The sequence below is a fragment of the Gavialis gangeticus genome, unplaced genomic scaffold (genome assembly GCF_001723915.1).
Source record: "Gavialis gangeticus isolate Ggan-Ray unplaced genomic scaffold, GavGan_comp1, whole genome shotgun sequence".
Taxonomy (NCBI): domain Eukaryota; kingdom Metazoa; phylum Chordata; order Crocodylia; family Gavialidae; genus Gavialis; species Gavialis gangeticus.
The window spans coordinates 101,573,660-101,586,869 of NW_017729022.1; the positions used below are offsets into that span (position 1 = coordinate 101,573,660).

Here is a 13,210-nt window from a genome sequence, read left to right on the forward strand (position 1 = left end):
AGCCTGAACCTTCTCTCTAACAATTTGTGGCCATTATTTCTAATAACCCCGGGTGGTGCCTGGGGGAACAGAGCCTATCCCAATTCCCGCTGGTCCTCCCTGGTGAGTTTGTAAGTGGCCACCAGATCCCCTCTCAGCCTCCTCTTGTGCAGGCTGAATAGGTTCAGGCCCTTTAGCTTCTCTTCATAGGGCCTGCCCCCGCTGCCCCTTGACCATGCGAGTGGCTCTCCTCTGGACCCACATCCCTCTTGAAGTGTGGCGCCCAGAACTGGATGCAGTACTCCAACTGTGGCCTGACCAGTGCCACATAGAGAGGAAGGATCACCTCCTTGGACCTGCTTGTGATGCAGCTGTAGATGCAGGACAAGGTGCAGTTAGCCTTACTGACCGCTTCCTCACATTGGTAGCTCACGTTCATCCTGGAGTCAACAATGACTCCAAAATCCCTTTCTGCCACCATGTTGACAAGAAGGATGTTCCCCAGCCTATAGGTGTGTTGCTGGTTCCTTCTCCCTAGATGCAGTACCTTGCACTTGTCTGCATTGAATTCCATCCTACTCTCATCTGCCCACCTCTGTTATTTGTCTAGATCTAGCTGGATTCTGTCCCTCCCCATCAGCGTGCCCACCTCACTTGGTGTCATCAGTGAATTTGGACAGCATGCACTGCACACCCACATACAGATTGCTGATAAAGTTGAACACTCCAGGCCCCAGGACCTAACCCTAGGGGACTCCACTGTCCTCCAGACTGAAAACAACCCATCCACCATCACTCTCTGGGTGCGACCATTTAGCCAATTTGTCACCCATCTGACTGTGTAGGCATCAATGCAGCAATCACCTCGTTTTTTTAAGAGAATGCGGTGGGAAACTGTGTTAAGGCCTCCTTAAAGTCCAGGAAGACAACATTCACCCCAACACCCTCATCCAGGGACTATGTGACCTGATCATAAAAAGAAACAACGTTAGTCAGGCAGGACATGCACTCAGTGAACCCAAGTTGGTTGCCCCACGCATTACCTCCCCTGTTGGGCCCTTGCAGATGTGCTCCTTGATAATTTTCCTCAGAGGTTTTCCGAAGGACTGAGGTAAAACTGACTGGCTTACAATTGCTGGGTCCTCCTTTCTTCCATTCTTGTAAATGGGAACCACATTGGCCCTTTTCCAATCCTCTGGTACCTGGCCAGTGCCCCACTATGACCCCCGCCAATTCCCTCAGCACCCTTAGGTGAAGAGCATCTGGACCTATGGATTTAAAACATGTCCAGCCCCTCCAAAAGTTCCCTAACTAAGTCATCCCTGACCCTAGGCATGGCAATGCCTCCCCGGGGTCAATCCACAATTCTAGTGGGGGAGATGTCCGAGTCCATTTTCAGGAACATGGAGGCAAAGAAATTGTTAAAGAGGTCAGCTTTTTCATTTGCTGCAATCACCAGATTGCCAAGTCTATCCTGTAGAGGCCCCACGTTACTCAGTGCCGCCTTCTTACTTCTTATGTATTTGGAAAAGGACTTTTTATTATCCTTAATTCTGGTCACTAGCCTTAGCTCCATCTCTGCCTTGGCCTTCCTAATAGCCTCCCTGCAGTCCTGAGCAATCAAGGTGTAATCCTCCTTGGTGATAGCCCCTTGCTTCCACTGTTTGTATGCCTCCTTTTTTGCCCTCAGGCATCCCTGGATGCCTTTGCCGAGCCATGGGAGCTTCTTAGCACTCCTTCCCCCCTTGGTGCACATTGGGACGGACGCTCTTTGAGCTCAGAGGATTGTCTCCTTGAGGAACAACCATCTGTCTTCGACTCCCACCTCATTGAAGCTCTGAGACCCCTACTAACCTTCTTAGCTTACAGAATTAGGCCCTCTTCAAAGTTGAAATCAAGCAGTAAGGCACAGGTCTTCACCACCCTGCGCTAGATAGTAAATTCCAGCAGGCGACGATCACTGCCATCCAGGTAGTCAAGTACCCACAGATCCCACACCAGGTTGTCACCTGTGGGAAGGACCAAGTCCAGCAAGGCATTTCCCCTGGCAGGACTATGCACCTCGTGGGTTAGGTGGAGGCCATGTATCCCAGCTAGGAAACTATGTGAGCAGTCAGACCTGACTGACTGCTCCTCCCAGCAGATGTCTGGGTAGTTCAGGTTACCCATGACAACCACATCCCTTGACTTTAAAGTCTCAGTGAGAATTCCAGGTCCAGCTTGTCCCCCTGGTGAGGCAGTCTGTAGTAGACACCCATTATCAAGCCCCTTTCCCCACGCCCCCCTTGCATTCTTACTCAGAGTGCCTTATTTTGCCCCTCCTCTGACCCCATCCTGATCACTGAGGATGTGTATTGTTCTTTGTCATATAGCGCTACCCCCACTCTTTTCCCTGCTCTGTCTCACCTGTACAGCCTGTATCCCTTGACGTCCACTGCCCAGTCATGGGTAGAATCCCACCAGGTTTCCATGAGCACCACTAGGTCTGGGTTTTTGATAGCTAGTAGGAAGGCGAGTTCCTCCTGCTTTTTCCCCATGCTTTGAGCATTTGTGTAGAGGCATTTGAGGCCTCCTGTAGGTGCCCGTGCCACCGCCTTGTTCCTAAGTCTGCCCTGGCCCCTGTCACAACTACCCGTGCACATCACCTGGCTTGCTGGTGAGTGTCCTCATGTTCCTCTGCGTCCCCATCCCCCGGCAAACAGTTTAAAGCTCATCATACAAGACCAGCCAGCCTAGAAACTAGGAAGCCCGGAGTCACCCATGAAAAATACTTTTTCCATGTTCTAAACTATGTTTAAGGCTCCTGAAGTATGAGGCCATAGCTCTTGTCCCGGTATTTGCTTATGCAGTATATAGCAATATTTGTATCTAAGAAGCATATTTGAATAGAAAATTCATTGTGAGATTTCCAAAGTAGACCATGGGGGGAGCTGTTCATTATAGGCAGTAAAGCAGCAGCATTGGCTTGAGATGTAGGTCTGTGGGCCAGGGACAAAAAGAGGACAAGGAGAAACCTGAAACACTGAGACATGAGGACCAATGATGTTTTAGGGATATAAATGGATCCAATTATCAAGGCTAAGGGGTTTGCTACATCTATTGAGTCAACTGGTGAACAGTCAGAAAAGCCCACAGCAAAAAGGGAGATCTGGGTTCCAAAGAAGAAACCTGTACAGAAGGCAGGGCTCTGCCCATGGAATAAAGGCAGGAGCAGAAAAGAAAAAGTCACCTTTTCATTTGTGTCATGACAGAGTTCTGCTAAGCTTCACCAGAGTGTGTCTATAATTAAATGTTCCTTCCTTCCTCCAAAGTGGAGACTCCAAAGATGGAATTGTCTCACTGGCAATGTCGGAAGCATCCACTTCTAGAATTTAACGCAAGACAATGAAAAAAAATGAGACAGGAAAATCCGTTAGAAATCAAGGGACACTCTTTATCTGCTTCTAGGAAAAGATGTACATGAAATGGTCAGAGCAACTGGGAGCAGCAGAATAAAGGAAATATTTATGGCACTTGCATCTGATGGACAGCTGATTACTCAGGACTACGTTCTCATATCCTTACTAAGAGCGAGTAAAATTTCATTCAGCAAGTAGCTCTTATTGAAATCAACGGAGCTGCTCTTAGAGTAAGAGACTACTCAATAAGAATAAGAATAGAAGTCTGACCTTGAGATAAAATGCACCACAAAGTTGGTAGATAGTAGAATAGTTCTTTTGTGCATAAAGGACTGGCTGCTAAAACCTTTCTGACAAAACAATCCACAGCTGGCTCTGATGTAGCACTGACTTCAGACACATGTCATTACTGCCTTCTTGTACTGTTGTAAAGGATTGAGGCATAACAGCAAGGCTGGGCAGTGATAATAATCACTGAGGCAACATTTGGAAGGTCCCAAAGGATGAGCTTTGCTTGAGAGTCTGAACCTTACCTAGTGTAACAAGTTTGCTCATCAATGAAAGAGGAGTTATTCAGGCAGATCTTGTTAAGTGAAATGAATGTTGTTCAGCAGATTGAAGTCAGTCAAAATAGCCTCAAGACGGCTAGGTCACACAGAGAATCACCAGGCAAAAAAGGAACCCCCAGGGATTCAGAAACTAGAGGATAACAAGCACTGCTCCTAACTCAGGTGGTTTTATTGATAAAGATGGGTGAAGCACAAAGATCCACAGTAATGGGACAACCTTGGGTATCATGGTTCTATTCAATGGGATTTCAAAAGTCACTGTAGTAAGTCATTTTTCCATGGCAAAAAAACAAAACAAAACAAGAAACATGCTACACTGAAATTATTACTATTCTTATTGTTATTACCATAGCTGTTGCTATTATTAGAGATCCTAGTTTTGCCTGTTTAAAAATCCCAAATTCTCTGATAAAAAATCCTCTATTCTCTGATTTAAAAACCCCAAATCAGCATTTTTCTGCAATTAAAATGAAACACCACTATACATAGGTATCAGGTGGGCACAATGTTTTATTGATATATTTACAATTTTAAAGCAATTTGGAAGCTTAAAATCATTATAATAAAATAAATTCTAAATACCTATACGTTTTGGCATTTGATTTTGTTTTTTTAACACAGAAAATCAGAGCTCCCCCTGCCCTCTTTGTTCACCAAGGAGCAGGTCCAGCTGTGGTTGTCCCTCCGCTGCTTTGTGGCTCTAAGCAGTCCTGATATGCTGGTGCCCTGCCACTGCCCATGCCATTACCCCTCACTCTCAAGCCACAGCCTCCCCAGACCTGCTGGTGTCCCTCATTCCCAACCCACAATCCTCCATACCCCCCAACCATATTAGAGCCCCGCACTCCTGACCCACAGCATCCCATCCCTGTTAGTGCCCCTCAATCCCAAGTCACAGCCCCCCATCCCCAGCCACCCAGTGTATGGGGAACAGAGTGGGTGTATGGGGAAGAGGAGTGTGGGAACAGGCAGTGCATGGGGCGGCAGACCAACTCCAGGCACAAGCCATCTCTGCGATCCAGAGAGCAGGACCCAGCATGGAAGGGAGCACCACACCACCATGATGAGGCGTGGCAGTGGTGGCACAGAATTGTGTCCTCTGCTGCTGCTGGGCAGGCAGGGGGCAACTCATCTTGGTTGTTGTGGTGGCATGGTGCTCCCTCCCCTATGAGATCCTGCCCACCGGGCCATGGAGGCAGCTCCTCCAGAACTGATCTAGCCTGCCTGCAGACCTGTGCATCACACACCACTGTGGGCACAGAAATCTCAGGAGGCATTTGCCACCCCCTGCTGCATGACTTATAAGGGACAGTCCTTGTGAGCAGTCTCTCAGGGAAATCCTTCGTCACAAAGTTACCTAACGTACGTCATAGAAAATAGGGTCCTATAGGCAATGTGAAACTGAGAAGGACTGGCTCAACCAAAGTACTTCACTAGACAGTGGGCATGTCTACATATGTTTATTCATGCAATGCAATAAACTTTGGCGCTTATCATGCTGGAGTTTATTGCTCCTGGGTGCTGCATTTATCCAGCTCAACATGCTGCAGAGGGACTAGCTGGGGAATGAGAGTGCTCCAGCTTAGGGATAGCCAGCAGGCAGCTCCTGAATGGAAACACCCTCATACCCCTGCCAGCCAGGGAACATTTACACATGCAGGATATTTACAAGACTATCCACAGCAGGACAGTCTTGTATTTACAAGTACTAACCCACTGTAGAGTTTATTAGTTTCCTGCAGCCTAATAGGGCTGCACCTGCAGACCCCAAGATATTTACTGCACAGCTAATAAAGCAACTTTACAGTAAACATCTTGTATAGATGTGCCCTGGAAAACCATCGGGCTTGCGGGGGGGATAACTAAACATCAGGGAGGAGCAATAAGGGGCAATACTAGCTAAAGAACAAACAGCTATCAACTGGCTGTGAATAAGCATAGACTGACAATTTCTAGCCATCATGGGAGCAATCATCAGGGAGGTAAAGGCCCAAACTGATTCATAGCATCAACTGGCTCCATGCTGGAAAAAGATGATGGCAGACGATTGGACTGTATTACCAAGGAGGTCATTTTCAGTACTATTTCTTATGAATTGACTAGTTCCCTGCCATGACTGTTCAACTACAAGTTTCACTGGAATAATGGGATATCACATCAAGTCACTTGTAGCTGGATATGGAAATAGCTTTTAGAAGATACTGTTGGAAAGCTGATTACAACTACCAGACAGAACACCCCAGGCACTACCACAGCCTACAAAGATATAATAAATTCTGTGCCAGTGAGGAATCAGAGATTGTAGATGGACAGAAGAAACAGACATTCAGATCCAAATGCCTTTTTGGCTAGGGACAAAAGTTACATATAAACTGGTTTAAGTGATCAAAAACTGGTTTAAACCTGTAACAGAACATAAGTTCACTGTACATAAACCAGTTTCAAAATGGCTGAAACTGGTTTGCGATAAACCTGGTTGAATCAGATTGAACTGATGGAGTCCAAACCAGTTTATGAAACTTCTGACACAGACCCCTTCCTGGCTTAAGTTAAAGTTAAACTAGAGTCCCTCAGCATCCCAACAAGCTCTGCAGCCCCGGGCTGAGCTGTCTGCTCCAGCAGAGTAGGGCTGTCCCTGCCCCTCTTCTCCCTAGCTAGAGCACCGGGGGAGGGGGGGAGCGGCAGGGACAGGGGCGTGGCCAGACACCAGCTCCCCTAAGGGGAAGCAGGCAGGGAAGAGGTTTATTCCCCACTCCCTTCCCTGTCCCACCAGCATGGACCTGCCAGGCATTGCTCACTGCTCCAGTGGTGGAGTCGGGGCCCTGGCAGCAGGCCTGAAATGAACTTGCCAGGGAGGGGTGTTATTCCCCCTCCCTGTCCCATGGACCTGTGCTAGGGCCCACCTCGTGCTCCCCCCTCACTGTTGCAGCAGCAGAGGTGGAAGCACAGGTAGACACCAACTGGCATGGCCCAAAGGCAGAGGGGGCAGGGAGAGAGTTTATTCCCCCCCCACTTCTACCCCCTGGGGACTGCAGCCAGGGTCTGCCCACCCTGCCCACCACTGCTGATCACTTTCTGTGCAGGGTGAGTGGCAGAATAAGCCCCATCCCTGCCCCCTCCACCAGATGCCAGAGGGAAGAAGGAAATAACCCTATCCCTGCCCCCTCACCTAAGGGGGCCATGCTGGCTGGCCTCTGGCAGTGCCCCTGCGCCTGCTGCTGGAGCAGCAAAGGGGGAACAACTGTGATGGGGGTAGCACCCCCTCTCATGGTTTCCCTGACCATGAGCCTCTTCCTGGTGGGAGGCTTTGCTGTGGGATGGTCAGAGCTGCTGCAAACTGCGGGGCAAGTGGTGGCAGCTCAAGCACAGCTTCCTTACAGCTGAGGGTGCACTGTAGCATGCCTGCAGTGGCTCCTGGTCTGAGCCACTGCAGGCATGTGCCTGCTTTTCCTCAGTGCAGAGGGAATGTTTCTCCCTTGCAAATTGGTTCAATCTAGCCAGGTTAGACTACCCTGCAAAGATTAAATCAATTTAGGCTCAGGCTTTTTGAATGCCTATGCCTAGACTTTATGACTACTTGAGTGAACAGCACTTTCAGTTTCAAATGCAGATGATAGCTAGAGGACCCTTGTGATCAATGCTGTTGCTGCATTGCATATTGCCTGCCAGTGTCAAATGGATGCTAGAAATGGAACTTTATAGTCACTCTACACATTTAAGAACAAAACATTGGCACGCAAAGAATATATTTATAAAGGAGGAGAGTAACTACACAAGAACAAGGCCACATTTTCAATACTAGTAGTGGTTAAGCTATAGTAAGACATTTCTATCCTAAAAGCTTGTTTGAAACAACATGAAAGTGGATACTTGTTTAAAGGGAAAGTTAAAATGGGGTGGAGAGGTGCAGGCTGAACTATGAAAAGAGAAGCAGCTCATTCAAGCTTCTCTCTGGCAGAGCACCAGTGCTCTATAGAATGCCTGAGAATGGGCTCAGGGCAGAAAATGTTGACATGGAGAAAAGAAAAGAGGGTCTGAGACACAGGGTCTTAGGAGACTGCAAAGACTTTTCTGCACAAAGTCCAATACAAACAATTGGGCTCCACTTTTGCTACTGCTTATTAGCTTTAAGAGTCCACCTTTTTTTTCAAATGTGTTCAGTCACATGGAAACAAACAAGACTGAACAATACTTCCAGATTGAAAGTTTTCATTTATATATCCTTACACATGTAAGTATGTACCTTTATATATATTTTTTAAATGTAAAAATGGTTAAATCAAATTTCAAGTGCTAGACAATCCCTACGATCAATAGTATTGACATATAGCATGCTGCCTGCCAGCAGGAGATATCATTCTTTGTCACCTTTCCCCCAAATATAATTTTCATTAATTTAACATCCCCCCGCCCCAGAAATCTAAGGCATAGCCTGGTACACTGAAAATTATTTGCTGTATATTTTTAATTTTAGTGAACTGTTTAAAGGCTAAATATTATAAAAACTTGTTTTATTTCAGTTTGTTGCAGCATGTAAGTTGCTGTTCTGATTACAGTGAACTAATGTTTATTTTGTAAGAGCTGGTTTGATGGAGAAAGTAAGAGGGTTGAACTGTACTGTCTGTTCTTTAAAAATTAAGCAACACATGATAGTTCTTACTGTCATTTGGACATTTACATAGGACATTAACTGACACAATGCCATGCTGTTTTCATAGGTATCAACTTTCAGTTGATCAAAAAACCATTTGGAAAAAGTCAGTGATAGAATAAGAATAATGCATTATTCCTGTTCTGGCTTTGACACTGTAGGTATTATTTGGCATATTTCATTTGGAAGAGAATTATCTTTGTTATCACTGGCATAACTGACTGCCTCATAACGTAGCTTTCAAGAGGTTAACTACTAACTGTATTTGTCTTGTTATAAAGTATTAAATGGCAAACAATACTGCTGCTCTGTTTATCTCTGTGGTTTTTGTAAGCTTGACCTCAAGATACAAAATTAATCAACTCTTGCTGAATGGCAGACTGGGAGGTAGATTTTAGCTCTGCCACTCAGCTGCTATATGGCCTTTTAGCTTAATATCCCTGTACCCAAGTTTATCCATCTATAAAAACAACATAATGATGGTCATCTACCTCATTGCAATGTCATCAAATGAATGGCTGTAAAGTACTTTAAGATCATTAAGAAGTTCTACAGGAGTACTATAAAATTAGCATCTAGGCATAAAGTTGGTAAATTCAGCACAATTCAAGGTAGGAAACATCTACATTATTTCAGATTCTTTCCTTTCCTCATACAAGTTTACTATTATGAACTTAAGACATAAAAAACTGATGTTACCCTCTTAGAACTGTCAATGCAATGCAAGTAGAAAGATTATACATAATATACAGCACATAATCCCTGGTATTCCATTTTAGAGAACCTATGTTCATTTCCATAAATTAACCAGCAATTTAGGATCCATGCAGAACCTGTCTGAGTTTGCCCTGTTTTACTTATCAAACTTGTCAGATGCTACATACCAAACATGAGTTCAAAATTAGCTACAAAAATTCCATCTTGTACATAATTCTGCAAGGAAACCTGTACTTTACTACTCACAGAGCACTCTTTTTTTACTAAGCCAAGCTAAGCCAGGCAAAGAGAAATATATGTATTAAATAAGCATGGATACCAGCCAGGGCTACCATTAAACAGGGATCAACATCTAAAATATGAGTAGTTAAGGCTTTGGGAAACTTTTGATGTGGAAAGCCAGTACAACAGGAAGGATCAGTGCCGAGAACATTACACCTTCTATAGCCATGGCTGCAAGTACATCTTCTCAACATATAGAACACGTTTCTTGGAAGGGATAAAATGAGGAACAGAAGTAGTGCTGGATGAATATTTTATCTCTTTCTTTGCAAGAAGGAAAATCTGGCTTCCAGCAAATAGTTGTTCAGAGACACTAGAACACCAAGAGGTGGACAGTAAGAATTTCTCTCTGTCAATATAAGCTCAAGACAGAAAAATATGACACTTGAACAAACACTTTGGAAGCCCACGGAGAATAAATATGTGGTTTCAAATTTTAGTGGACTTCAAAGTCATTTCTAGGTGTTTAATCTTTTTAATGGATTTACCATATATATTTTGAAAAAGCTTCAGACTGTAAAAGGGGTATGAGAGGAACTCAGATTTGGAGGGGAATTTACATAACCACAAGCAGGGGGAAAAAATTCCTCATCCTTTATTTACAAGGCATGATGCACTGATTACAATACCCATTTTTGCAATCAGAATCTAAACTTTTTGCTGAAGTTAATAAAAACTGAAGTGCCTTTCAAAATGTACTAGACCTTTTACAGCAGAATGGATGGACTTGAAGACATTTGAAAGTAAAGCCAATGTTTAATATCAGCATAAGTACAATCATCTCAGTGGTATATCAGGGGTCGTCCAAAATAAGGAGACAGTTTTAAAAAGACCAATTTAATTTTATTTGTTGTCTACAGGTCAAGGAAGGGGGTGTTCCACAGACCCAGAGGCAAAGATCTACACATCACTTTAAAAGTTCCCCTCCCTACACATGCACACAAATCCAAATGTCTTTTGCTCAGGCATGGTTTTTCTCCTATGTAAGTAAATAGTAGAGCTCCCATAGATCCCAGGGAGCCCAGAAACTCAAGATATTTATATTCTTGACCATATCAGGATGGCAAATCAATCATAGGGGCAGAACTGGATAAGTCCTAGCTGAACTCTTTAATCACAATCCAGAGAGGGAGAGAGAATCCTTAACACTCCCACAAGAACAAGGAACTTTGAAAAAAAAAAAGGTGGTAAATTCAATGCATGATGCACAATTACTGTGGAGAACTCATTGCCATAAGGTACCAATGATTTCAGAAGCCCAAGGTGATTAAATAAAAGGGCTAAACATCTATACATAGAACAGGACTAGTCAGAGTTATGATAGCTTTGGAAGTTAGAGAAGCCTTCATCTGTACCTCCAGGTAGTAGGAAACATTGGCTGAAGGGGTGGGACAGGTTGTCCCTTCACTGCCTACAGTTCTTTGCACTGGCTTTTGGTGACAATGAGATAGGGAAGGACATGGGCCACTGGCTCTATACAGCCTGGCAGTTCTTCTGTTAAGACTTGCCCTAATGTGTGGGGAATGTTAAAGCATTGGCAATTACAATGAGAACTGAGGAGGATCTTTTCCTGGATCTCTTTTCCCCAAGTAACCTTCTCTTCAGTTCAAGGTCACTGCCTCTTACCCAGCAGAACTGCAAGGACCCTCCAGCCTCACTCAGCCCTCTCTCCACCAAGGTTATGATCAAGTAACTCGGTGCCTTCAGAGAGAGAGAGAGTGTCCTCCCCCACCCCTCCCAATTTCAGTTTTAAAGCAAACTGCAGGACACTATGTTTTTGATGCAGAACAATTAGCAAAAGCAGCAGGGGATGCTTGCCAATAAACACCAAGACTTGAGGTTAAGCAGCTCTAACTCTGCATTCATCATTCATCGTTTCAGGAATCCAGCTATTTACAGAAGCTTTGAGAGAGCAAACACACCCAGGGAAGGCAGGAGCAGCTGGGGGTTCTCCTTACCTTCACATTGTTTCCCCTCGCCTTTGTAACCTGGTTTACAGATACATTTATAGGCTTTTGGTGTGTTCTGACAAATGGCATCAATGTGGCAGTCGTCTGTCCCCTCTGCACATTCGTCCACATCTGGAATGACAGAATGAATCCAAGAGGAGAGCTATAGGAAGGCATTTCAACAGAGATCCTAGTCCAGAGAGTTCTGGCTACTAACATCCTGGCTTCAGAAGCAGTTTGGTCCCCTCTTTAACGTGGAGCAAAGAGTTGGGTGCGTTGCATGATATGAAAACAGATTGCAACTTTGTCATTCTCTCCCCACTTTGCAAACAAGCCCATTTCTATTCCCTGAAAAGGCTCAGAGAGTAAACCCCTTCACCAGCGTGTGCATCCGAATCGTATCGTTCACACAGGCAAGTTTTATATCTACCACCTGGGTCATAGGTATACCCTCGGGGCAAGGGACTGTACAAACTAGTGTTACCCAAATCTATTAAGCTAATCAAAACCCATGTCAATGAGCCCTGAAAGGCAAAGCAAAGCTCCTGTGCACATTGCTAGAAAACACATCACTATGCTGGCAGGGCAGAGAGGGGAAAAACATATTTGAAGAATCAAGCCACATGAAGCCTTTTTACTGAGGGGCATATAATGAATGGAAGAGCATGTGACAGGGGCATGGGTTGTAGCCGTGTTGGTCTAAGGACATAGGCAGACAAGAATATTTGGGTAAATCTGGTATCTTTTATTAGACCAACTCAAATGTCAGATTTACCTAAAGAACTTTGTCTGGAAGAGCATGTGACACTGGAAAAGTTAGAAAGGACACACAATAACACTGCACCCCTCCTCCAAACTCAGGGGAGCCTTTCAGGGGTGTTGGTTAAAGCCTATTGGTCACATAGGTAGATGTGATCTCTTTTATTAGACCATTTAAATAGTTGGAAATATTGTTCTTTGCAGGCTTTTGGCACAGACACCCTTCTTCAGGCAGAGGGAGAGTCTCTGAGGGCATTCTTCATCCAGAGGTTTCAGTGCATAACTGAAGGCCTCAAGGAGCCAAGGTTAGCTTTCTTGCAGGAGGAACCCTCCCTCTCCAAAAGAGTTCAATGAGGAGCTCTGGTTTTCTCCTCAGATATTTAGAAGAGGAAAGGGGAGGGAGGCAAGCTGAGAGGAGCCGAGGGAATTTTAATGAAGGGCACAGAGAGAAGCTGAAGCCTTTTCTCTGGGTGCACGTGGGAAACTTGCACAAGCCAAGGCAATCCACACCCCTTCCTCAGGGCTCCCTCCTCCTGGCTGGGGAAGAGGTAAGGGGGAGGGAAAATGACTAACCCTTTGGGGGGGGGGAAATGTCTACATCTATAGGAGACAATCCCTTCAGAGCTAGTGGAAGAGAGGTTTTGTTTTGTTTTTTTTAACATAGTGGAAGAGAATGGCCCAAGGCTATTGATTGCTGCCTTCATGTCAATAAGAAAAGTCTGCCTTGCTGGGAATGCACTTTAAATGGCTTTCCGCACAATTGAATGCAATAGGCACATCTGGGGCTCCTTAGATACACACAAGCAGAGAGGGAGCCCTTCTGATTAGGAGGGATATTTTATCATCAATTAACAGAGCCTGGATCCAACCAGGCTGGGCTTGCTGTTTATAAACCCGGGGGGGGGG

The 13,210-nt window shown here is 45.0% G+C and overlaps 1 protein-coding gene across 2 annotated transcripts in view; it reads right to left on the reverse strand.

The window, feature by feature from the left end:
* Positions 1–13,210, reverse strand: part of SCUBE1 (signal peptide, CUB domain and EGF like domain containing 1) — a 443,267-nt gene that overhangs the window by 428,358 nt on the left and 1,699 nt on the right. For both annotated transcript variants that reach the window (XM_019515739.1, XM_019515738.1), the window contains exon 2: positions 11,555–11,677. In XM_019515739.1, coding sequence (XP_019371284.1) covers positions 11,555–11,677 — 123 coding nt within the window. The remainder of the gene's footprint in view (positions 1–11,554; positions 11,678–13,210) is intronic.